At 35.6% G+C, this 26721-nt stretch overlaps 1 protein-coding gene, 1 long non-coding RNA gene and 4 pseudogenes across 13 annotated transcripts; 1 reads left to right on the plus strand and 5 right to left on the minus strand.

Annotated features, from left to right (window-relative positions):
* Positions 1-237: 237 nt before the first annotated feature.
* On the plus strand, positions 238-1918 carry LOC104704360 (F-box/LRR-repeat protein At2g29930-like; annotated as a pseudogene).
* A 2109-nt stretch (positions 1919-4027) lies between these two features.
* LOC104700508 (uncharacterized) lies at positions 4028-9970 on the minus strand. 2 transcript variants are annotated; one of them, XR_015561622.1, is made up of 6 exons: positions 9812-9970; positions 9652-9725; positions 5520-5621; positions 5137-5421; positions 4855-4910; positions 4653-4691 (listed from the first exon to the last, which is right to left on the minus strand). It is a non-coding gene; the product is annotated as an uncharacterized LOC104700508 (long non-coding RNA). The 2 variants fall into 2 exon arrangements; XR_753589.3 differs by lacking the exons at positions 4653-4691; positions 9652-9725; positions 9812-9970 and adding an exon at positions 4028-4165 and having other exon boundaries at positions 5520-5641.
* Positions 6513-9682, minus strand: LOC104700509 (uncharacterized; annotated as a pseudogene). The gene is made up of 2 exons (XR_015561079.1): positions 6968-9682; positions 6513-6837 (listed from the first exon to the last, which is right to left on the minus strand). The product of XR_015561079.1 is annotated as an uncharacterized LOC104700509 (transcript).
* Positions 9971-12571: 2601 nt separating the features above from the next.
* On the minus strand, positions 12572-13698 carry LOC104704361 (uncharacterized; annotated as a pseudogene).
* Positions 13699-17458: 3760 nt separating this feature from the next.
* On the minus strand, positions 17459-18771 carry LOC104700510 (presenilin-like protein At2g29900 pseudogene; annotated as a pseudogene). The gene has a single exon (XR_015561941.1). The product of XR_015561941.1 is annotated as a presenilin-like protein At2g29900 pseudogene (transcript).
* A 160-nt stretch (positions 18772-18931) lies between these two features.
* LOC104700511 (villin-1-like) lies at positions 18932-25262 on the minus strand. Of its 9 annotated transcripts, none has more exons than XR_015561938.1 (22): positions 24935-25121; positions 24394-24470; positions 24189-24291; positions 23995-24063; positions 23644-23877; positions 23211-23388; positions 22991-23123; positions 22681-22846; positions 22392-22542; positions 22205-22293; positions 21980-22135; positions 21802-21870; positions 21504-21710; positions 21274-21402; positions 21006-21153; positions 20873-20883; positions 20639-20774; positions 20302-20427; positions 20100-20162; positions 19699-19921; positions 19353-19519; positions 18932-19266 (listed from the first exon to the last, which is right to left on the minus strand). XR_015561938.1 is itself a non-coding variant. In XM_010416035.3 (22 exons), exons 2-22 carry the CDS (start codon positions 24447-24449, stop codon positions 19153-19155), a joined length of 2730 nt encoding a protein of 909 aa, XP_010414337.2. In that variant the 5' UTR covers positions 24450-24470; positions 24935-25225; the 3' UTR covers positions 18932-19152. The 9 variants fall into 9 exon arrangements, 6 of the variants coding, with proteins under 6 accessions (XP_010414337.2, XP_010414336.2, XP_087314352.1 ...); XM_010416035.3 differs by having other exon boundaries at positions 20634-20774; positions 24189-24288; positions 24935-25225; XM_010416034.3 differs by having other exon boundaries at positions 20634-20774.
* Positions 25263-26721: the final 1459 nt, after the last annotated feature.

Consider the following 26721-nt stretch of genomic DNA (forward strand, 5'->3'; position numbering starts at 1 on the left):
GAATTCCTCGTTTGGTTTCCTTTCCAATCGTAAGTTTTTACTTCTACTATATATCTCTGACCGCAATCTACATATCGTCTTGAGTTAAGCTTGCATGTTTGACCTAGAATTTTAGTGGAATCTTATTTGATATTTTCCTTCAATTCTGTTGATTTTTTTGTCTAGAGCTATTGTCACCCTAACCCTAAATCGATATTTTTGTTATTGATAGGTTCTTTATAACCATAATCTATATATATGTCTGCCAAAAGAGTAGATATGGGTTCTAGAGATTTGATTAGCTGTTTACCCGATGAGGTTCTTGGCAAAATCTTGTCATTGCTTTGGACAAATCGTGCTGCTTGCACAGCGGTTCTGTCAAAGAGGTGGAGGAACCTGCTTGCGCTTGTAGACAACCTTGATTTGAATGACGCAAGTGGTAACTATCGATACTTCTGTGATTTTGTGGACAGAACACTTGCTCTCTTAAGCAATTCCACCACCGTCAAGAGATTCTCTCTGGTTTGTGCCTTTCAGCATGAAGATGCTCGGGTGGACAGTTGGATTCGCACTGTCCTGGAGCGCGGCTTCTTGGAACTTCACTTGAAGACCGTTGGTCTGCATCGTATAGACACTGAGTTCTTCACGAGCAACACATTGGTTAAGCTCACAATATGTGATAGGTTTTCTCTTGACGGTCGTCTCCCTCCTGGAGGCGTGTTTTTCCCTGCGCTCAAAACACTTTCTCTAATTCAAGTGGCGTTTTCAGATAACTATACGAAGTTCACGTATGAGCATTTCATCGACGGTTGCCCTGTGCTTGAGGAATTATCCCTACACTATGAAGGCGATTACGATCCCCCGGATTGGAGTGGGGTCGTGTCTAGTCCTTCCCTCAAACGACTGACCATCTTTCACAGTTTACCCTTTTACCGTGAGGTTGCTTACGAGCGTTGTTTGTTTGAGACACCCAGCCTTGTGTTCCTTGACTATTCTAGTTTTGTCGCGGATAAATATGAGGTTGATTTGGGTTCCCTTGAAGAAGCTAGACTCAACATTCGATCATGGGTAGACGAGAAAGAGCGCAACTACGAGACGGAGAGCGAGGATGATGATGAGAGCGACGAGGATGATGATGATTATTATGATGATGATGATATTTCTGGTGATATTACAGATCTGCTTGTAGGGATAAGCAATGTCAAAACCCTTCACTTATCTTATGATACTCTTGAGGTCAGTCAGTTTTTCTTCATACATATACTTCTATTAATCATTTGTTTCAAAGTCTCATTTTGTATTCATGTGTTTGTTTTGGTTGTGATTTATATATCCAGGTGTTTCACTTGTGCTGTGATACAATGCCGGTGTTTCACAACCTCCTTACTCTTATCTTTTGAGAGTCACAAAGATATAGGCTGACAAGTGGTGCCACTCCTCCTCAACCACTCTCCAAACCTTGAAACTTTAGCCATCGAGGTATCATCAATTCCGTTCGATCAGCGCAACATATAATTCTCTTTCTTTGCGAGATCATTTTTATTGTACATGAATTTGCTTATTCTTTTCTTTGCTTTAATGTTTATACCTGAATTATTTTTGCTTTTCAGGGTCTTGTGCACCAAGTTACAAATATGTGCGGGGACGCCTGCCCTTGCATCCCTAAGAGGAGGAAGAAGAAGCAGATGGAAGAGGGAGGATGCTGTTTATTGACATGTCAAGTGAAAATACTAAACATTTCAGGATATCGAGGAACTCTTAGAGAGCTGAAACAGATGAGGTATTTCTTGGGAAATTTGAAATGTCTTGAAACTGTGAAGGTTGGTGTTAAAGTGAATCGCCGACAAGACAACAATGGTAATAACAAGTACCAGAGATCACCAATGCTATTATGAAGCTTCCTAGAGTTTCATCAAGCTGTCAGATCCATTTCTTCTGATTTTCTCTCTTAGACATTGATCATTAGCATGCGAAAAAAATACTAAGATGGACGCTTTTTATGCTAGGATATATAATTACTCAGTAATTTGTTATATATTTAGGGAAAGAATAAAGAGAAAGTGGTCACTGATGAGAGACATGATTCTGAATTTAAGATTGTTTTACTTTTGTTATTTTATATATCTCATTATGAAAATAAAAGAAAATTGTCTGCCTAATTCTGAAGAGCACTGCCATCTTAATTGATATTTCTTTCTACTTTGTTTATCTATACTAGTATTTTTTGAAGTACTTTTCACAAATAAATCCTCATTTTCTAAATTAGCATTTAATATTAGTTATCAAAATTTCAAAAACAATTATAGGTAAGATTCTAAATGATAAAGATTTTTTAAAAATATTAATAGCACTTTATGTGGGATATAGTACCAATATTTTTTTATTTATCGATTGAGTAATATATGTCTGTTTCAAAATATTTGAATACATAATATGACAGAAAAAATCAAAAAATTTATTAATTAAATTTATTATATAACTATTCAAAATAATTTAAATAAAAATGAAAGAATCATATATTTATATATATTTGAATTAGGTAGAAAATTTTCCTTATCTTCAACTTACTAGTATATATCATGATCAAAGATTTAAAATACTATCAATAGTTTGTACTTTTGATATAGAAGCACTACAAAAAAGAAGGGGTTTTACGTCAGTTTTATAAAGCTTTAACATCAGTTTAAAAATGACTCTAATAATATAGCGTCGGTTTTGTAACTAACTTACCATGGAACGACGTTAAGTGTTTTTGCTTCATTTGTAAAACTGACGTTAACTTTAACGTTAAAAACTAACTTCTGTTTGCTTTTCTTGTAGCGTGAATTATTAACTTATTATATAACTCTACAGTTCCTCGCATGGCTTTTCAAACCGACGTATAGGGATGTCAAAATGGGTCAAGACTAATGATTCAATTCAATTCAACTCAAATCATGAACTGTAATGAGTTAAAATTTTTGACCCTAATGAGTTGATGAATTAAATAAATTGATGATTAAATAAGTTAATGAGTCAAATGAGTTTGATTATAATAAGTTTATGAGTTAACCCATTTACCCATCAATTTCTACATGATTAACCTAATATCATCAACATTATCATACCATCATCATCATACTATCACCATCATCATACTATCATCATCATCATCATCCTACCATGATCATACTATTATCATCATCATCATACTACCAGCATTATCATCATACTACTATCATCATCTTCTTCATACTATCATCATCATACCTTCACAATCATAACAATATCATGATGTCATCATCATATCATAATTTTTCAGCCAAAATCCCAAACCCGCAATTTTGCCGCTAAAAAGTAAACTCTTAATTTTCTGCTAAAAACGCAAATCCATAATTTTTCCGCCAAAATTCAGAATTTATTATTTTCCCGCTAAAAACCGTAAATTTCCCGCCAAAAATATAAATCCACAATTTTCCCGCCAAAATGAAAAATCCACAATTTTCTGCCAAAAACGCATTCCGTAATTTTCCCGCCAAAATCTCAAACCTACAATTTTCCCGCCAAAAAAAAGCAAACTTGTAATTTACCGCCAAAATCCCAAATCCGTAATTTTCCCGCCAAAACACAAACCGGTAATTTTTTCGTCAAAATCTCAAACACACAATTTTCCCGCAAAAAACGCAAACTCGTAATTTTCCCGCTAAAATGCAAATCCATTATTTCCACTTAAAGTTATGTGATGTTGATAGTGATAATAATGACGATGATGAAAACGATGATATAAATTAATTATAATTATTTTTATGTTAAATATTAATTACTTTATAGTGTAGTGGATTAACCCAATTAATCATCTAACTCATTTAACTATATGGATTCATGGGTTGATCCAACTCAACTGTTAAATGAGTCGAGTCAACTCATAAACTCATTTAACTTTAAACTCATTGGATAATGAGTTGAGTTGGGTTGAGTTAACCATTTTGACACCCCTACCGACGTAATACAATTTTTTTTATATATCTTTTTGTTTACAAAACAGTTTTCTTTATTATTAACTTTTGCTCAAATATTATATTTTAAGGACAATACATAATTGTCATAAAATAGTATATGATGAAAAATACAAAAAATTGTTTGATGTATAAAAATAAGAAATTCCGTTATTCCCAGTCAACTGCCTTGTTCCACACCCAACGCACATCTAAATTGGAAAAAAAACATAGTAACCATAATCAATGATCAAATGATAAAAGGACAATAAAGTCTTTGCTTCTTCTATCTTAAACGAGCTACGTAGCCTTAAAGACAACAACAACACTACCTATTTGCAGTGGCGGATCCAGAAAATTATTTTATCCGGGGCAATAATATTAAATTATTATTTATTATTTTTTTAAATAAAATTATATCAGTTAAAAATATTTGATTAGTTTCAAGTTAATATAAGTAACAAAATTTTGTTTTATTAATAGAATATGGGCTTGTTAACATAGGAAATATAAACAAAATTAAGTTTTTGTATTGTATTTGTAGGATATTTTAATATTATACACAACACAAAAAGTATATCTAAGAAGAAAATAGGGTAATAGGGGCAATAAAAAATATTTTAGCAGGAGCATACTTAAAAACTCATGTAAAATAACATTAATCTGAAAAGTTTAACCGTGGCAAGTGCCCCAATTTACCGTAACGTACGTCCGCCCTTGCCCATTTGCATTCCATAACTAAACAAAAGAAATTCATCATGCAATAACGTTGGTTTCTCATAATTAATTCAAAGTTTTTAAAACAGAGTCCAACACTAATTGAGTGGACTTATTAAGAGGAGACTAATTAAAAGCTACAGACCAAGATATTATACAATAACTAACATATCTGTTTACATACCAGTTTCAAGTCAAATGGCTTTCTGCTTCAGTTCAAGTCTTCGTAATGCTACTTTCCTGAAATTGTAGATAAATTGTAGATAGTTCTACTTCAAGTGTAATGCATAAGATACATATAATTCTAATTTTGCTACATGGTCACTACTGTTGATACTAGATGATTGATGAAGATTGGTGTTTAACTTTGTGTTTCCACCTATTGCATTCTCATGTAAACATTATGGTGCTTCTTAATCACAAAGAACATTGATAACTTCTTAATCACAAAGAAATTGTATATTACCTGAAAATGAGTTCTTGATCCAGTAAGAGCAAACAGAACATTAGTCACGATCTCTAGTTTATCTTCAAGTCCTTTCTTACGGTGCTTCATATCTATCATCTCGGCATTAGACGTAGTAGATTCCAGATTTGAAAAATACTTGAACGGTGTGGGTCCATGTCCAACTCATCGAACTCGTCCCGGATGCTCAGGACCAAACACTTGCTCAAATGCATCATTTGGCCTAGCCTCATTATTTAGTACTTCATTTCTTATATTCTGAGTCATTACTTGTGAAAGTTTATCCTGCAAAAATTATCACCAAACTTATCACAGAGACAATAGAACTTAAGAAAAGGACAAAGAATCACCACTATCGTATTTTAAAAAGAGAGAAAATTTACCACAGAGACTCTTGCTTCGTTGCACACTAAACTTCCATCTGATCTAGTATGTGATGCAACAAAAATATCAGCTCGATCTGGTTCTATGCCAGTCTGGTCTTCCTAAACAAAGTGTGGTTGCAATGAATGTCTAAAGATAAACAAAACCATATTTAATAATTAATCTAAGCTGCATGGAATTGGAAGCGGATACATGGAAGTAGAATCGTTTTGAAGCACCGAAGCGGAATTTTTAAAAGAAATAGGAAGCAAGTACGTGTTGGAAGCGTGTATATATATATAAATCAACATAATATTAATATCATATGAAAATAAAATGTTATAACAAACTATGTGATAATTTTCAATTTCGTGTGATCTCTATTTAATATATTTTTTTGTTTTGTTGGTTTACGTGGGTCATCTTTCACTTTATTCTAGTAGTTATAGATTTAAAATAAAATCCATAAATAGAGTATTGAAATAAAAAAACCACGTGTAATCTTGAAAAACCCTAGTATCTCCTCCTTCTTCTTCCTTACTTCCGCGGTAAAAGATCTGTTTTTCTTAAACTGATAAAAAAGTTTCTTTACTTTCATGAGATATAACTCAATGGATTATACTCGAAATTAAATAACCTTCATATATAGATTAAAGTTATTTGACAAGTGAGTTGGCCATATCATTCGACGCTTCCATTTATGTCTCTTTACGCTTCCAAATCGGAATCTACGCTTCCTAGGCGCTTCCAAATTCATCTTTTTGAGAATCGCGATTCCATCGTGCTTCCGAGCGGTTCCGGACGCTTCCGCTCCCGTTTCCGATTCCGAAGCAAGAATCGGAGCCTTAGCCACGCTTCCATGTAACGTAGTTTAAATTAATGCAATGTAAGATATAACTAAGATTACCATCTCATTAGAATTTCTCGCTAAACTCTTTTTTCCAAGTGCATGTGGTATCTTATGTTTACTCCGACTTTTAATATTGCGTCTCTTATTTTCTAGAATTGCAATCTTATACAATATCATCTAAGAAATAACTATTGACTAAGATATATCAGTGAGCTTGTTGTCTTTCTATACGACTAAGTGTCTCCAATCTAGAAGCACCAACATGTCTCCCAAGTAAAGGAAAAACATGTTGAATTTGTGATCCAGGACCTAAGTTATGCTTAGCCATAGGGTGATCATCCACTCTACCAATACGATTAAATTTTGTTTCTACTCCATCAAGATACATAGAGCAAAACGTAAGACACTCATCAGCAATATACTGCTCACAAATGGACCCTTCAGGTTGAGCTTGATTTCTGACATAAGACTTTAAACGCCCAAAGACCCTACAGAGAAAATATAACATAATTATTTCAGTCGTGAAACAAGAGAAGCTTGTTTGATGATATATATATATATATATATATATATATATATATATATATTATATTTCTTTTTAAATAGAATCTAAGTTACCTCTCAACTTGATACATCCATCAAAATTGAACTGGACCTCCTAGTTTCACTTCTTCTGTCAGATGGATGGTCAAATGTACCATTATGTTGAAAAATGATGGAGGAAAAATCATCTCTAAATGGCACAACGTAAATGAAATATCCTCCTGCAACTTATCCAGTTCTTTAATATCCAATACCTTTGAACTTATTTCTCGAAAGAAGCGACATAACTCTGTTACAATCTGTTACAACAAATGAGACCTCTCGTGGTAAAACGTTATGTATAGCGATAGCCAACAACTGACCCATTAAGATGTGGCAATCATGACTCTTTAAACCCACAAATTTTTTTCGTTAATTCAGATCACTAAAAGCAGATATATTTGAAGAATATCCATCTGGAAGCTTTACACACTGTAAGATAGTAAGAAATCTATCTTTCTCTTGTGTGGCCATCGTAAAACATGCCGGAAGATATTTTCCATTTTCATTAGACCACAATTCTTGACGAAAACCAAGCTCCTGCAAATCTTTTCTAGCACTGAGATTATCTTTTGAGTTGCCTATATCATCCAAAAAGGTAAAAATGAGATTGTCAAATATGTTTTTTTCTATGTGCATCAAATCCAGATTGTGACGTAATAGAAGATGTTTCCATTAAGGGAGTTTAAAAAATATACTACTCTTTCTCCATTGATTTTTCCTAACTTCTAGCTTGCGCCTCTTCTTTCCAATATTATCTACATTCTTCCCCAAAATAACATGAACATTTTTGAGTTGCTGGAGAATAACATTTCCTGATGGTGTAATAGGAGCAGCCCTTTGTTTCAATAAAGCCATCAAAATGCTGCTTATCCTTCCGAAAATATGACTTTGAGGTAGAAACCGACGATTTCCCATGTAGCAGTTTTTCTTCCCATGGCGTAAGCGAAACTATGCAGCATCATCATTACATGAAGGACAAGCCAATCCTGTGTATATGTTCCACCCAGATAAATTTCCAAACCCTGGAAAATCACTGATGGTCCATAACAAAACCGCACGCATACAAAATGTCTCCTTTAAAGAAGCATCATAGGTTGAAACACCATCATACCATAACTATCTTAGTTCTTGTATAAGAGGTTGAAGATAGATATCAATATCATTACCTAGCATGTGTTTTCCCGGGATTAGCATTGAAGAAATCATTGATGTATCATTCATGGACATCCAAGGCGGAAAATTGTAAGGAAATAAAAGCACATGCCATACACTATAGCTTGTACTCATAGAACCAAACAGATTAAATCCATCAGTTGCTAATCCTAGTCTGACATTCCTTGGAACTGATGCAAACTTTGGAAATTTTTCATTAAATATTTTCCAAGCATTTCCATCTCTAGGATGTCTTCGTCCACCATCTCTGTTCTCAGATTAAGCATGCCACCTCATATATTCAGCAGTTTTGGATGACATAAAAAAACGCTGCAAGCGTGGTTTCAACGAAAAAATATCTAAGGACTTTAGCTGCTTGTTGCTTCTTTTTCTTCTTTTTATCCTGTGTATCATGAACTGTTGTAGATGTCTTCCACCTTGATTTTTCACAGATTTTGCATATGTTTCTAGATGCATCATCTCCCCAATACAACATGCAATCATTGGGACACACATGAATAGTCTCATAGTTGAATCATAAATTATGTATTATCTTCCTCATATCATTAGATGAATCTGACAGTTTTGCATGCTCAAAAGCTTCCTTCAAGAGATAAATTATCATTGACATTCCTTTGTCACTTATCCTAGATATACACTTGATGCGATACAACTTAATCATAAATGATAACTTGCTGAATGTGTGGCACCCTTCATATAAAGCTGCATTACAGTCTGATAACAAATAATCAAATGCCTCCTTTTGCTTTGAATGATCCTCCACAGGCAAAATATCTTCAAGCAGATTCATAGTCAGGTTTTCAGCATGATCACCATCAGATTCAGGTTCTAACCTCACTGTTTGCTCCTGAAAATCTATTTTTTTTTTCACCATAGAGATACCAATTTGTATACGTAGGTAGAAAACCATGACAGATTAAATCACCCTTAATCTAAACCCTAAGCTTGTATTTAACAAGATATAAAGTCTGACAAGGACATTTTACCATCTCTGTCTTACAACACCAAAAGCAAAATCCAAAAATGCTTCGACTCCACTTATGTAGTCTTGAGATAAACGATGTTTCGTTATCTAAGATTTGTCCATTGCACAGTTACTCTACGAATAGAGTAATCTAATTATCAGATACACAAAAACATTTTGACTTCCATAGAAATGGAAATCAAACACCATAGTTAAAGAAAAAATAAGCGATAAATCATGGATTCACAAAATTTTATCAATTATTGCTTTTAGAATAGACAATATATTCTTGTGGAAACAAAAATCCAGAATCAATATCAATTAACCAGCCAATGAGCATAAGCAAAAGATACAAATCCACAATCAATTAAGTGATTCTTAACCACAATTTAAATCAAACAAGAACATGATAAAAAAATATAACATTTTGGTTCCTTTGAGCTCATTATTGCTCACATTTTTCACTTTCCATTGAACACAAGTATCAAACGGGAACAAATAATTAAGAAACAAAGTAGTAGCTAAATCGTACAAAAACAAAGCTCAACACTCAATCTAGATGTAGAAAAGTGAATGGTACCTTAAATTTCAAATTTCTCTGAAATATGAGATTCACCAAAGCTGAAAAATTGATCCTAAATATCTTCACGGATCCTTCAACCAAAATTCATAATCATTGTTAGAATCGACATATTTCGTCAATAACACAACAAATTTTAAGAAATTCAAACCTTATGAACCTCTTATGGAGTTGCAGAACAATTTTCAAATCGAAATTGATGAAATTGGTGAAGGATTTGGGATTCGTTGAGACTTAAGACTGTTTAGTGATTTTAATCCATAAAGACAAAAAAAAAAAAAAAAAAACCCATCGTTTTGATTTTGATTGCTCTGTGTTTTCTGGGTTGAGAAACAAGAAGAAGCTTTAAAGAAGAAGAAGATTTAATTAAACCTAAGAATTTAATTAACTAAAAAACTTGATTAATTTGAAGACGTCATCATTTTTTTTTTTTTAATTTTGTTGTTTCATGTTGGGCTTTTTTGGGCCTTTTTCGTTTTCTGGAAACTAATCCATTTGAAAACTTTAGAAAATAAAATAAATGTTAGCGTTGGTTAAGCAAATGATGTTAATACTCGTTCCTTTCTAACATTTAACGTCAGTTGAAGAACTGACTTAAACAAAACCGACGTTATTTAACGTGTTTCTTGTAGTGAAGCAACAATTATATGTCAAAGATAATGAAGTGAGTTTATCAATTTCTTATATCGCACATGACAGTGAAATCGATGGAGTAGCGTCAGGACTATTCGTTATGCGGTTGTCCACGGTACGAGGTTCTGTTCCCATTTTCATGCCGAAACTAGGTGTTGGAAATTTAGCCTATACGTACCATCATCGATGGTTATTTAATTTTGATCAAGTTAAAGAACGCAAATTGAAAAATATGCTTGCAACAAGTCCCAGGGTAGCCTGAGCCGTCGAGTTTTCCGGGTTTACCGGAGCATCACCAGAGAGGCAGAATAAAGGGATAATGAATTCAATTGGTTTGGATCAGTTTCTCGGTAGTAATCATCACCACACTAAACCACTTGAATCCAATCTTCTCAAGCAAAGCAGCTCCCCAGCCGGAATGTTCACAAACCTCTTCGAGGAACATAGCTAACTACAAGGGAAATTCATCATTGGGTTGCGGTTGTGAATGTGTCCGCTATTGTGGTTGTGAAGACGATTGTTGCGATTGTGACTGTTATTGCTACGGTGGAGGCGGCCATTGTCGAGGAGGTTCAGCAGCCAAAGGTGAAACAGAGCAACGTGAAGCATAGCCTCTCGCAGATGACGACGGTTCACGTCAGGAACTATGAGTTCGTTAGGCTTTTCCGGTTGTACTTTAACTTTTCAGGTTGAGGTTCTCTCTCTCCCTTGAGCTCATGGAGAGTTCGATCAGATTATTATTGGATGCAAAAAAAAAAAACCTCACCATCGTACATGAACTGAGGATATAGCTCCAACTATTGATTTGATTTTCTTTTGGTATTGTGTTGTAAAATATTTTTAAATCACCCAATGTTTAATAGTCAAATCTCATAGAATCACATTTCATTTTTTAAAAAAAAAAAATAGAAAAACTCTAAAACACAATCAGTTCTCTTAAAACTTGCTAAAATCTTTCAAAATTCTAAAATATTAAAATCCTTGAATACCCCCTCTTAGAGATTGTTCTGTTTTTGCAGGCCTATAATGGACTTCAATGAGTTTACCTTTCACTACATTGAGTGTATACACTTCTACTCCCAGAACTCTGAATCACAGGTAGTAGAAAATAAATGGAATAAAGCAGAAGATCTACTTTGTTGTTGTAAGATTACAATTTTCAATCATCAATGCTCTCTGACATGTGTTTTCTCAACAGGGACAACAAGCTGGTGATGTCAATCAATCGGGTAACGCCACGTTTCAAGGTGGATCAAACACAAACCAGGCAGCACCATTGAACCCTGTACGTTGAGATTTACCAAGTATTTTTTTTGGTTTCCTTCTTGACATGTGATTTGCTTGCTTAAAATATCATTGTTGTTGCTCTCTCTTTTAGGTGGTGTCTTCTCAAAACGATGGGAATGGTCGCAAGAACTTAGATGACATGATTCTAGACTATCTAAAGCAACCTGCTTGCACGTGAGTTTGAGTTTGCTTCACCTTGCACCACTTCAAATCAAAACTCATTTTGCTTGCATGTGACTTTGAGTCTGCTGTACACACTGCACCACCTAAAGTCGATCTGATAATTGTTATTTTTTCATTGCAGAGCAAGACAACAGGGGGATACACATTGATGAAATTGCTCAGCAATTGAAGATCCCAAAGAACAAGCTAGAGTATGCTCTTTTCTCCTTTCTCCTTATAACCTCTCTCTCTTTACTGTCAAAGTTGTTGTGTTTATGACTTTGCTTTGTTTTCTTTCTGGTATATGTATAGGGGCGTCATCCAATCACTGGAAGGAGATGGTCTAATATACTCGACAATCGATGAGTATCACTTCAAGCACGTCGAGGTTTGATCTTATCTAAAAGTCATCTAGAGTTTGGTTTAATCCGTAGATAAAGAGTCATTAGTATTGTCTGGTGATTTGAGAGATGTTTTCAATATCTAGAACCTAGGATCACGTCTAGTTCAGTTCTGAAACTCTGGTATTGTTGGATTGTTTCCTTGTTTCCTTCAATTTGGTAAACCGACATCAAAAGGTTCAAAGTTGCTTCTTTTTATCTGAAACAAAATGTGTTTTTAAGTCAATGGTGTGTGGTGAGATATATGTTGCAGACTGTATCAAACTTGTAGATGAAATTATTAATTTGAACTTCAAGTCTATAAAAAAATTAATTTCATTACATGTTGCAAACAAAAACAGGATTAATATCATTACATAGAAGAAAAAAAACACAAATTAGCAAAAATCATTAAGACCACACAATAATACATTGAAACCCTAATTAACGAGTCTGTTTCACGCTGGTCGTTTATTAACGAGTTTGCGACAGAGAGGGCATGAGCCATCAAGTTGATCTACCCACTTATTGACACAAATCTTCATGATAACAACGCGAGCAGTGAAGCATCTGGCAGTAAACTTGGGTTCTAGACAGATTCTCGAAACAGATGGCACAAGTCTCCAAATTTGTTGCCGACGGAGCAGAGTAACAACTAACAAGGCACAACGTTGTACACCTTCTGTGTCAGTTTGACAGAGCCTATCATGAATAAAGGTTGTTGTGTCAAGTTAGAACTTTTGCTTCTTTGCCGTTGGGCTTGGGCTACAATCTCATCAGCTATGTACTCGGACAAGAGACCATCGTGGAGTTGGCTATGGAGATTTAGATAGACGTCGTTTGGGTCCAAGGTTCGGAGTTTCAGAATGAATAGTGAGTTTGGACTAGAATAATCAGGGTAAGATCCGACACTACTCTTGATGCTATGATGATCATCGTTCTTCTCCTCTATGATAAATTCCTCGAACTCTCTCTCAGAGCCGTGCCTAGGCTAGAGGCGGTAATAAAAGTATGTCTTAAAAAACTAATTACATTATCTTACAAATAAATACAAAAATATTACAAAACTATAATTTTAATCGGATTCTAATCTATAATAACTATCGGTGCATCATTTGTAAATTTTAAATTATGTTTTGTTTATTATGAAAGAATAATAATACTAGATGAAACCATTTATAGTGAATTGTATACTTACCAATTGATTATTCATTTGTTTTTATTAGTTTTTATATAATAAAAATAGAAGGAAGCAAAATGTAAAACTTAAATTACGTATATTCCAATTAAGAAGAGATGAAGAGATTAGTGTGTCATCCTAACTTACTTTCCATATTTCTAGTTTAGCTACCATTTTACAAATCCTCATTAACTCTCTACTCTTATAAAATAAAAATATGCATTTGACTGCCTTTTAGGTTTCTTACAAAAATATAAGGCCGTAGGCGAATGTTTCATTTTAATACACATAGGCACGGCTCTGCTCTCTCTCTAAAGTGATTATCACCGTGCTTAATAACCCTAACGACGGATCTTGAGGCGTAGCTGCTACATTAACATCGAGTCTGATTGTTTCAGTATCCATTGTCGGAGTAAAATCAGAAAAAGAAAACTCAGAGACAGAGTAAAAGATGGATGAGTCGTAAAAGATTAGATGAGATTGTGGAGAAGGTTTACTGTGTTGTGTTATATTTATAGAAGCAAAACTCTGTTTATATAATTTGTTCAGACTTCCAACGCGTTAATGTAATTTCCCTTTTCTTTTTCTTTTTTTCCTTTCTTAGTTTCTTAATTTCCTTTTTGTGATTAGCGTTCGTTAATTTATTTGTTAAATTTCCTTTTTGCTTGTTGGTGAAACAAATCTCGTTGTACGAACTTAAACCAAATTAGGTTTCCTACCGTTTGCCGGTTTCCTATGTGGTTTATAATTTAATTATTCAACCTAAAAAAAAAATAGAGAATCTTTTTTTAACAGTGTTATTAAATTTTGCTACACACTAGAGTAAACGGGGATAAATAAAAAAACTAGTTTCCTGTTAATCCATGTTTAATCTCTAAACTTTTCATATGGAAAGTGTTTTATATAATAATTTAAACAATTTTTTTTTTAATTTTAAAAAATAATGTTATCAAATCTTGAATTTATGAACAAAACAGAAATAGTGATTTCAAATTATAAGTGTTAACAAAAGAAACTCAAAAAGGGGAAAACATTCAAATTATTTGAGACAATATTTTGTAAGATTTTATGGTATTTCATATTTTTAATCAAAAAAAAAGAGAGGAATATAACCAAATTTTTTTCCAATTATTTCCGAACCAAACAAATGCATTAATTTTTTTCTTATTATTTATGGAATATATTTTTAAGATTTAAATATTGTGAATAATCTATCATTTCTATTAGTTTTTCATATTATCATATAATATGTAATACATATAACTAATAGATATGTACAGTTTTCTGTTGCGATTAGATATTTGAAACCGGAAATATATTCCTCAATTGTTGAAGAAAAAAGAGTGTTTTCAACATCTCGAATTCGTTAAAAATATTGAGCAATGGTTGAGACTCAATTATAAAAATAACCCAAAATGATTCCAGATCCAAATGAGTCAAAATTTAAAAGTTTTGTTCAAATTAATCTGGTTCTTTAGTTGAACCAATAATTTTACCTAAAATAAATGATATTTTAAATTTTAAATATTTAAACCTTTACAAGGTAATATATATGATCTAATAGCATCTGTCAAAGAGAATGCTCGAGAGATTCTCTATTGCTTCAGGACAAAAAGTTAGTTTGGAGAAATTAAAGATTTATTTTTCAAAGAATGTGAGTCGTGACTTGGAGAAATTGATTAGTGATGAAAGCGGCATTGAAGCGACAAAGGACTTGGGGAAGTATCTTGGATGCCAGTCCTACAGAAGCGGCTAAACAAAGAGACGTTTGGTGACTAGCGATGATGCAAGCTCCGGAGGAGTGGCCGGCTTTCTATACGCTTCTTGATGAGTTTCAGGTGCTTAGTGCCTCCTTGCCTCCTTTTATCATTTCCAGAATCTCCAGGACGTCCAATGTGAAGGCTGATTGTTTAGCTCGTACTTCTAGAATGCTTTTGTCAAAAACGATTTATGTAAACAACTTTCCTCCAGTTTGGGCAACCAATCTAGGAATTTTAATTTAATTAATGTTAGGTTGGAAAAAAAAAAGAGACGTTTGGTGACATACTTGAGAGGGTATCCTCACGGTTATCAGGTTGGAGGAGCCAATGCTTGAGCTTTGCAGGACGATTGACTTTGACACGAGCGGTGTTATCTTCATTTCCGGTTCATAACATGAGTACCATTTCTTTACCAAAGTCGACTTTGGATAGTTTGGATAAAGTGTCAAGATCCTTTTTGTGGGGTAGCAATGCAGAAAAGAAACGACAACATCTTGTCTGTTGGGATAAGGTTTGTCGTCGTAAGAGTGATGGAGGGTTTGGGATAAAATCGTTGCAGACTATGAATAAAGCACTTCTCGCGAAGTTGGGCTGGCGTTTGATTCATGATCATTCTAGCCTTTGGTCTCGAGTATTGCGAAGTAAATATAAGGTGAAGGATTTCCAGGATGGCTCTTGGTTGGTGACTAAGAGTAGTTGGTCATCAGCATGGAGGAGTGTGTGCATTGGTCTTCGAGAGGTGGTGGTACCAAATATTAGGTGGGTCATTGGTGATGGCGGTCATATCAGGTTCTGGGCAGATAAATAGTTATTGGATACATCCTTATTGGCAGTGAGTACCGTGAATCTACCTTTGGGAGCGGAGATACTCAAGGTTCGTGATCTATGGCAGAATGGTAGGGGTTGGATGTTGGATCAGATTGAGCCATACGCCTCTGTAGAGAGTGTTTTACAGCTGGGAGCAGGAGTTGTTGATAATGTGACAGGAGCTAGAGATCGTTTTTCATGGGGAGGTCAAGACAATGGGAAATTTCAGTTAAATCTGCTTACGCCCTGTTGAAACGAGACAGTATCCCAAGGCCGGACCTTAGTAGCTTGTTTTCACGTGTGTGGAGAGTGCGTGCCCCAGAAAGAGTCTGTGTTTTCTTATGGTTAGGCATAAACCAAGTTCTTATGACGAATACAGAGAGACAAAGACGACACTTATGTGCGTCTGGGATTTGTCAAGTCTGTAAGGGAGGTGAGGAAACCATTATTCATATTTTGCGTGATTGTCCAGCCATGTCAGGGGTTTGGGATCGGTTATTGCTGCCTAGGAGAAGAAGGGTGTTCTTTGAGCAGTCATTAATTGAGTGGTTGTATGGTAATTTGGGGGAGACTGAGATGCTAGGTGATAGTCCTTGGTCTACGTTGTTTGCTCTTACGGTTTGGTGGGGGTGTAAATGACGCTGCGGTAATATTTTTGGAACCAATAGTAAGTGTTGGGACCGGGTGCAATTTCTTAAGGATTTGGCGAGAGAAGTTTCACTTGCTTGTAGGAGGATGGAGGTTCAGCAGAGTGGTCGAGGGGTAAGGGTAAAGATATTGATCGGTTGGAAGCGGCCTAGTGAAACTTAACACTGTGCATCTAGAGGGAACCCTGGGCTTGCTATTGCGGGGGGAGCATTACGGGGGGGAGACTGGGCATTGGGTTGGGGGCTTTGTTGTAAACATTGGGATTTGCTTTGCACCTCTAGCTGAGTTATGGGGAGTGTATTACGGTTTGTACATTGACTGGGAGCGGCGGGTACAACGGTTGGAATTTGAACTGGATTCGGAGATGGTGGTCGAATTTCTCAAGACAGGAATTAGTGATGCTCATTCGTTGTCTTTCCTGGTACGTCTATGTCATGGCTTTTTATCAAGGGACTGGATAATCCATATATCGCATGTCTATAAGGAAGCTAATAGTCTTGTAGATGGATTAATGAACTATGCCTTTTCTTTATGATTAGGTTTTCATTTGTTAGAGTCTGTTCCATGTTCCAGATTGTGTTAAGTCTTGTTTGCTTGAAGATGTTGGTGGAACTATGTTCCCATGACATTTGAGATTGTAATTTTATATGTTTTGAATAAATTAAGCCTCCCTTTTTCCTACAAAAAAAAAAAAAAGGTAATATATATGATAAATATTTAAAGTTTGTAAAATTTTAAATTATTAATGATATATAAAGTTTAAAATATTAACGCTGTAAAAAGTTTTAAAATAACATTAATATTTAATGAACACTCTATCCAATGATCCAAAACCTCTTCTTCTTCCACAAACTCTTCCTTAGTCCTCGGGTTGCAACAGTCGCAGAAAAACTTGATTTGAACTCATGTCGAGGACGAGCACACTACCATAGGTTCATAGTTCAATGATAAATCAATCAAAACCAACACTATTATTTTGACGAAACAAATGAAGCTGTACTTACAAGTTTACATCAAAAGCACCATTTTACTTTCGATATTCTTAAAACATCACAAGGTTTGAAGAACATTGCACAACAAAAACTTCAAGTAATAACCGCGCCAAAAAGTAAAACACAACTCCTAACATGATCGATACAGGAAGAGCTGGTAAAGCCTTCTGATACACAGACAATAGCATCAACGTGATCCCCAAACCGGCTATGATCGCCAAGTAACAAGCGTAAACCGTCATCAGATCATACATTGCAGCTCTTCCAACCAAAACACTATAGAAGATGAAATCCCCAAGTCCTAACTTGATAGCACCTGATGATCCCAACCCAATCCCTTCAAGAAAAGTCTCTGAATTCTCAACCTGATCAGGTCTACGATCAATCAAAGGCACAGATATCTCTGCTCTTTCACTTGAACCCACACGTTCTTCATCTACTTCTGCTGATCTAACCACCCTTACTACTTCATTTCGATTAGTCCTGTCCTCAATGTCATCGTTATCATTCTGACTTGATCTCCGCTCTCTCCAAACTCTCCTCTGAACCAAACGTGAATCATTTCGAATCACAGGCCGTGCTTCGTAAACCAAAGCCGGGATATCTTCGTCTCTAGATATAGCCATTTCCACAAGAAGACGTAACGGACCAACAGGTAAAAGCACAGCAGCAATATCATAAAGTGCCAAAGCTACTAGAAGAACCCAAGTAGTCCATTCAGGCAATAACGTGAAGAAGTAAGCAACTAAAACACCAATCCAAACCAAGTAGCCTTGAGTGACCAAAATCGAAAACTTGGACATGAACACAGCGAAGACACCAACGACGGAGAAATTGAATAGAAGTATCAGAAACGTGATGCAATCAATCGGGAATCTAAAACGATCGATCAGTAAAACTAAGATTTCTCCACCTAAGTTCCCTAAAACGATGAAAGCTGAGAAACCCATGTAAAATTTCAAGAATTTAGCACATCTGAGGTAAAAGAGAAGGACGAGAACGAACGTTGCAACGGTGATTGCAGCGACGAAGACGAGTGAATTCAAAAAGGCACCTACGAATTTGTCCCATGAGGAATCCGAATCGCTCTCGGAGTAAGCAGCGGTGGCTATGGAGGAGAAAGAGGCGGAGGAGGAAGAAGAAGGGTCGGAGTTTAGGATACAGACCAGAAGAACAACGGTGAACATACAAATCGAGACAGGTGTGAGGATTGCGATGAGTTCTTCGCCTAATGAATCTATAATGCTTCTGGGTCTTTGGTTTCGATCCATTGGGTACTCAAAAGGTTTCAGCTTTTGGCAAGTCAAATTGACGAATTCGATTAAGGATGATGAAGGATCAGAAGAAGACGAAGCTAAAGGGCGTACCTTTCTCAGATTTTTATTCTTCTTTTGTCTGAGGTTCTTCAAGCCACTCCACAATACGACGTCGTTTGGTTGCACTTTGACTTTTTACTGCGAAATCATGAGGAATTTACAGTTTACAAGTTTCATAGACATTGTTTGCTTATGATCTTTAAAAAGTTACTCAATAATAGTATTTAGGTGTCTCTTTGTTTGGTGTTGTGATCTTGTAACAAACTAGCCTCAAACTTATATATCTGGAGAAAACAACGTTGCTCCAAAGATCTTACTTCTATGGTGAGGGCTTTGTTAGAAAAGGTGAAGAGATATTTTGAGTTTATTCTGTTTCCATTTTGGAAGTGCATAGAAGTCTGATTTCGCAATTCCAAATCTTTCTTCGAACTCTTTCTCTGTTAAGTATGCCTGGGTGATAGATAAAATTGCATTGAAGTGTTTATGTGATTGTAAATAATAGAACTAAAATTTCTATATGGAATTGTAGGGTTTACCTCTCTTCTTGTTGCATCTATATCTTTCACTGGCTCCTGAGAATCAACTCTAAGCTGTTCATATGAATATGCAAGTGACTCTAGACTACTGAGATCGAGATTGATTCCATTGAGTGGATTCTCTTTAGAAATTTCTGAGTTGGAGCTTGAATCTTGTCTCGCCAATCCTGTATTGGAAACCATTACAAGTTGAAGAATCCAATAGTAAAGAAAATTTACGTAGTTTGTTGTTTCTCCACTGCTTTCATCAATTGAGTGATCTCGAAGCTGTTTCCTACTTTTCTGATATTTATGAGTCATATATAACTATGAACTTCAATGAAACGGTTGACATATGAAACCTTACCATTAGGAGGATCCACTGAACGAGATTCTGAGAAAAGCTTTTTGACAACTGGAGTTGAGTTACTGCTGCTTGTCCTGTCTTCTGAAGAGCTCAAGCTCGAAAGCTTTTCGCTGGAGCAAGGTGACACTCCTCGCTCTGATCCGTTTGAACTCAAAGGTCGACTTGGTAAATCACGTGATGCATTATCCTTCGAGCGTGATCTCCAAGGGCTTCCACTAGATCTCTGAAGGCACAAATGTTGTAGCTACTTCAAAACACATTTTTCTTTCTTATATTTTGCTTGTTTACGATCATAACAATAAAAACGTCGGACTACTCTCGCATTCCGAGAAGTCCATTGGCTTTGTAGGTCATTACTGTAACATATCTCAAGTAAACAAGTTCTTTTGAGTGTGACTTACCTTAGTGATTGTCTTCTTTCCTTTCAGACTAGCAAGCTTCCTTTCAAATGAATTACCTTGCATCTGCAATGTTTCCATGCATATTATTAGTGGAAGTATACAAAAACCCAAAACTTCAATTCTAGACTACTATCAAAAGATATCGAATATCCTAACGCTCTGTTTGAGGAGACTTCAATCAAGATGGGAAGAGATGTCTTACGTTCGCCTTTTCAGGAACCCACTCAAAGAAACGGGTGAAAAATGGTGGCTCATTGCCTTCTGTGATAACATATACAGGAGTCCTCACGGTTAAACCTTCTTCCATAATATCCATCTCTAGGAATTTCTGCAATCTCACAAGTAGGATGGACTAAGAAACATTGAAAGAGGAAGCCATATATCATAACACAGAGTAAGGAAATAATCAAAGCATGTGATATTTGATCCCATTTCTACCAAGTATCAGCCTAACTCTGCTTAATGTCTATGCTGCAGTTCCACCAAAAGACAGCAAATATAGCACTTGGAAGGCCAAATAAAGAGCAAAATTACCAGACCAAGAGTTAGAGCTTCTTGCTTCGACTTTAGGTTTGAGTTTAATCCAATCCAAACATATACTTCACTTTGGCAGTCCAACAGTAATACATCTTCGGTAGTTAAATCGTCTTGCACAAAATTATATATTTCTTTCACCTGAAAATCTCAGGCACAGAGTGGGTATAAGATAAGAGTATTCAGACCTGATCTCTAATCACTGAAAAGATAGCATTAATATACACATGAATTGTTACCTTGAGTACATCTGAACAGAAGAGCCAAAGTCATGGACCACGTGTACGTTAGGCATAATTTATAGCTGAACCAATGCAGAACTAACAATAATGTAAGATGATAGAAAAAAAATTGAAAGATGTTTACCATTACCTGAACTGCATGAACATGTAAATAAATGTGGTTCTTCTATTTGTTTTCTCATTTCCTTTTCTTTGGGGTACTCTGACTTCCCACCAAGCAAATCCCAAAATGTATCTGGTTCATTTCCTTCCCTGATGTATATGGGTTGACAAGATGCCTGCAGATGGGAACGAAGAAATAGACTTGATGCTAGTGATACTGAACATAACCCTAATAAACCAGAATAAATGTATGGCATGGAATTAGTAAACAGCAGATGAGAGCTAAAGTTACTTACATCAAGGAAATATAGCATTCTGTCAAGAACATCATGATCGGAGTCTGATGAAAGTTTTCCAATCCAAGTGAAGGCAGAAGCTCCATATTGTAAAATGTATGAGTAGGATGAGTTCAAGGAGGTTGCTACCTGAAGGGGGACAATTTTCATATGATTAATAATACGTGAATGGCCAAAGAAATTACGGTATCTTAACAAATCAGAAATGCATAAAGTACTAAAGAACCCACTAGATCAACTTGGATTGCTTGCATGTTCCTTGGGCTTGTTCCTTGAACACGGAAAAGAGAAGCCTTGTTCTCATTATATTCTTCCACTTTGTCTGCCTTCTCTACTAGAAACGTTTTGTACCGTCTACTCAAACCGCCCTTAAAAACAACCAGGGACTGGAACATTGGGAAAAAACGAGAAGGTTCGCTTCCCTGATGTATGTGACACTGGATGAAGAATGTTGAATGAAAAAGATCAGTAAGTTCACAGTGTTGATCCAAAAGGAAAGGAAAGCAAACAAATGAGCTAGGAACTAACCAGTACAGATTCACCCTTTATTGAACCAACAATGGCACTAGCATTGGTTATGGCATCAGCTCTATCTTCCTGCAATGAAGTTAAGGAAACAGAATGAAGTTCATAGTGGAACAACTCACAAATGATTGACAAAAAAAGAAATGACAAAAAAAGAAAGAAAAGACTACAGCCTGCGTACCTGTATGCTTTCACAACCTATCCATACATATAATAGATGTTCCGTTCTTTCATTATAATCATATTTATAGTGCACAATATAGCAATCGCCGTTGAATAGCTTTGTCTGGTCCGGAATGGAGAGAAGCGATACCTCATCACCATCTACACGCCAAACCTGAAATTAGTTAAAGAATCCCATTAATCAAGTTTATGCTCAGATATGTGACATTTTGGTATGAAGTACCTTCAGAGTGCCCCGGCAGTTTGCATAGGGAGGTTCATCTTCTTCATCGGGAAGCTCATCAACATCATATCCCTTCTGTTTGAACATCGCTACATAAAAGTGTTTATAATTTTAGTATCTGATGTCAGTAGTTTTCTTAAGCAAATTTTGTATCATTTTCTAAGAACCAGAGCAATATGAAACAGACCTGCCATTTTTTCTCGACCCTCATTGTAAAGGCTAGACTCCACAATTTGAGGCCACTCATTGAAAAATGACCTGAATTTAGCATTTTCTAGTCCTTCCGTTAAAAGTACTAAACTTGTGCTAGTTGAGCGTCCCTCTTTTCTTAGAAATTCCTAGAGCACAGCAAATTTAAATCATATTATATGAATGGACTTTCAGATGCTCTGGCATAAACTAAGAGAAACACAGGTGAAGCACTTTCAAATGTGCTTCCATATCAATCATGTTATATTACCAATAGTAGTACTTACTTCTGAGGATGAGATGGATGTCTTCCTTTCTGTAAGTGATGTGTTTCGTCCCATCCAAACGAATACTTCATTGTAACAGTCCAGCATGTAGCATTTGTTCTTCTGGAGCATATCTTTGTCCAGGGAACCTGTTCCAGTTGGATGTAGATTTCCCCGGGTATCTATCCTGTTCATGAAAGATTTTTAGTTGATTAATAATGGTCTGTCTTTGCCAGCACTCAGCAGCTCCTCAAAGCACAGGAATTTCGGCTATTACAGCAATATCTTAAAAAGAACAAAACTGTTGCGAGTGTATAAAACCACATTTCACCAGAACAATTCTGCAGATGTGGTCTGAGTCTGTTCTTGGATTGTAGAAGATGAAAGCTTGGGAATGGGCGCATAACCACCAAAGAAAGACCAGAATTCACCAGCGTCTGAATCACCTGAAAATTTTCCATCCTCTACCAAAAAACAGAGAAGTGATTAGCTGTTGCTTTTATTTCAGTCCTTTCGATCAAAGAAGGAGCTGAAATTGAGAAAATTCTTACCAATAGTGGCCACCTCACATCTTCCGTCATGCTTGTTATCCTTTATATATTCCACAACCTCAAGGGATTTAGCTTTTTCCTGAGTGCTTGAGTTGCAACCAGCAAAGAGAAAAACTTTTGATGGAGTATCGAGAATGAACACATCATCATGGTTCAGTGATGAGCGAAGAAAAGGCACCTTATGTAGATTCAAATCAAGGGAAAACAATAAAAGTCAGATTAAATGAATATACACTAGACTCGAAGAAAAGAAACTTAAAAAAGGGAATCAATCATAAGTTTTAGCTATATTTCCCAGCCTGCGACTTTATCCAGGCATGAACAGGTCAAGGCTCATACAGCATAACAAGTCCACACAGATGAATAAATAAGATACATCATAAATTATGCACCAGACAATGTTCAAAGATTCCTAATCCAAACACATAATTACCTCTTTAACACGAACAACATGATCTCCCTTGCAGCTTAGCAAGGTGACTTGGTACGTCTCCCCAACCAATCCAGTTTTGGGGGAATACTTGCCTTCAACAGGTATAATACAAGGTTTAAAGTAAGAGAGAAACTTCTCTGTTTCTTGACCTTGAACTTCACGATATTGCACCGTACAGCATCCAAGTGCTGCATCTAACTCTAGTGCTTTGTCAGATGCCAAAACTGAGTCCACCTTCAGATAAAAAAAAGGGAAAACACCAATTTTAGTTGCCATATACAATGTACACCATTAAAATCAAGAAAAATGTGAGGATGACTATTTCAGAGATAAGCAAAAAAAAAAAAAAACCTCATTTGCATCAATTCCTAGCCAATAGTGAATGTCATACTGGGGAGATCCGACCTTAGGCAAAACCGTCTACACAAACATGATAGAAAGTTAGAAACTAAAAGTTACTCTAAGAACTAAAAGTTAAAATTAACCACATTAATTCAAAATTATATTACTTGTGACACGAATGTGAAAGAAACAGCTTTACTTACTCTGAGAACAAGGTATGCATTTCCAGAGTGAAATTTTCCAAAAGAAGACTTTGGGATAGAAACGAGCTGGTTATTATAAACACACCAAATCTCCAAGCCACTACTAAACCCCAAACAAAAAAGGTTTAAACATAAAGAGAATCAAACAAACAAAAACAAAAAATGTCCATAGATCTCTCTCATAAACAAACAAAGCCATACATACCTTTTAGTTCCAACACCTTGAAATGCTGAATCAATGTCTTTGCTTAGCCTAAACATTTTTGTGTTTTTTCATCGTCTCTGTTAAAATAAAAAATAAAAAACAAAATCCAACAAACAACAGTAACGCTTTAGTTTTAATCAAAATCAAAAAAGTAGGAAACATTCAATCCACCAACAAACAATGTTGTTCCCACATTTAAATTTCGCATTTACGCTTTTATTTTATTTATTATAATTTGGTATTCATCTCAGATTTAAAATAATTATCTCAATAAATTAATAAATCATCCACAGAGAGAACAACAACTTTTCCGTAACAACAATTCAAAATTAGTCGGAAGATGATCCATACAGCTTTCGACTGTACACTACAACCAAAAAATCATAACCCAGAATAATAATAAGAACGCTATAACAAAAGCAAAACGCCTAAAATCTCCAAACAAAAAAAAAAACAATTCGAAGATGAAATTTGAAACGCAACACACACAGGAAAAAGGAAGAACCACAACAATTACTCGGAATCAACTGAGAATCCTTACAGAGATCAAAGCACACGAAAACAGATTCGATCCGATCGTCCTGATTCTGTAGCGAAGAAGAAGAAAACAAAAAAAAACTGAAGAAGAGTGAGAGGGAGAAAGAGAGAGGAAGGAGTTTCGCAAAAAAAAAAAAACAATAATTTAAATAATTTCTTTTTTCTTTTTTTCTCTCTTTTGCTTTTGATCTGCAAACAGTAGCATATGATATGGGTCCAATTTCAAAGAAACAAAAAAAGGGCGCCTTTTTGTCAGACATTTCCTTTTTTTTTTTTTTTTTTCTTCTTTTTGTGTGAATGATTTTATCACCCCTAATTATCATAATATCTATACGAAATCTTAATAGATTCATTCATATCTAAATATTAATTTGTTACATAAAGTTTTATTGAGAAAGTAAAAATTTATATCCATAATTGCATTGGAAAGAAATTTATATAAATAGAAAAAAAAAACAATCAACCAAAATTAATGTATGTATATATATACTTACTGAAAACATTATGTATTATATTATACTATACTGTGTGTATCAATTTTTTTTTGTTATTCCCACACGGCAAAAATGATATTGACTTTGTGTGACTATCTTTAGGACGTTGATAATAATAACAAGTTAACTAGCATTTTTAAACAACTTATTAATTAGTATCTTATTATCTGCATAAGTTAATATTTTAGAAAAGCTATTCCCATACTATAGTTTCGATGTTGCTATTTTGCTTAGTTGAGTATCTTTTGTTTAACGAGAACCGACTACTAGATTAAAAGGAAAAACAAGAAAAAGAGTAAAGAGTTCTATTGAGAAAACTGGAATTATTAATCCACCAACCTAAGAATCGATAGTCAAATTAGGGAAATGTTCTCTCTGAATCAAGCATTAATTCATCAAAGCACTTCCAATTGGTGAAAGAAAAAGCATGGTGTCTTCTTTTTTTTGGTAAAGGACAAGGAGGCAAATGACCTCCTTGCTATTTATACATAACGAAAGAAAAAATTACAAACGGATTTGACGCGGAAACGCAGTTCCGGTAATATCCTCCATTACAAACGACTCAAGCATAGTCGGAGTCGTTACAAACCAATAAAAGCCTAAGGAGAAAGAAAAAGCATAGTTGGCTAATCCATCCGCTAGACGGTTAGCGTCCCTATAGATGTGACGCTCCATCAGTGTTCAACTTCACCCATCCATCCCGCGGTGGTCTCCAACATATCATTTGTTCAACCAGATCGCGCAAGTGGTTCCCTTCATGTGTGGCCTTGTGCGCTAAAACCACCTCCTTTGCTAGTGTTTTGACAAACTTCACTTTATCTCTGCACTTGCTTACTTCACTAAAAACGGATTTGACGCGGAAACGCAGTTCCAGCAATATCCTCCATTACAAGCGACTCGAGCATAGTCGGAGTCGTTACAAACCAATGAAAGCCTAAGAATAAAGAAAAAGCATAATTGGCTAACCCATCCGCTAGACAGTTAGCTTCCCTATAGATGTGAGATATACGGACTATCCAGTCCCTTGAAATGAAGTCGTGGCACAGGCGTACCAGGAACGACAGGAGATGTGAATCAGTAATCCTTGTGGTTAAGAATTCAACAACCATCTTCGAGTCAACCTCCAGCTCAAGCCTTGTTACTCGTTGTTCCCAAGCAATGTGTAGGCCGTAGTAAACTCCCCATAACTCTGCTAAGGGAGCAGAGCATATGCCAATGTTCAAGGCAAAGCCACCGCACCAGTGCCCCATCGTGTCACGCAGGACTCCTCCAGCTGTAGCTATCCTCGGGTTCCCAT

The sequence above is a fragment of the Camelina sativa genome, chromosome 7, assembly GCF_030686135.1.
Source record: "Camelina sativa cultivar CO46 ecotype springtype chromosome 7, ASM3068613v1".
Taxonomy (NCBI): domain Eukaryota; kingdom Viridiplantae; phylum Streptophyta; class Magnoliopsida; order Brassicales; family Brassicaceae; genus Camelina; species Camelina sativa.

What these genes read in the sequence shown, in the direction of transcription:
- LOC104700511 (XM_087458225.1), bottom strand. Translation starts at nt 24,449, where the DNA reads ATGTTTAGGCTAAGCAAAGACATTGATTCAGCATTTCAAGGTGTTGGA. An exon ending in AAGCTCTAACTCTTGGTCTG is followed by an intron (nt 20,428 to 20,633) that starts GTAATTTTGCTC and finishes GTGAGATTGCAG; the next exon opens with AAATTCCTAGAGATGGATAT. An exon ending in TTCAGTGGATCCTCCTAATG is followed by an intron (nt 19,520 to 19,698) that starts GTAAGGTTTCAT and finishes TTTCCAATACAG; the next exon opens with GATTGGCGAGACAAGATTCA.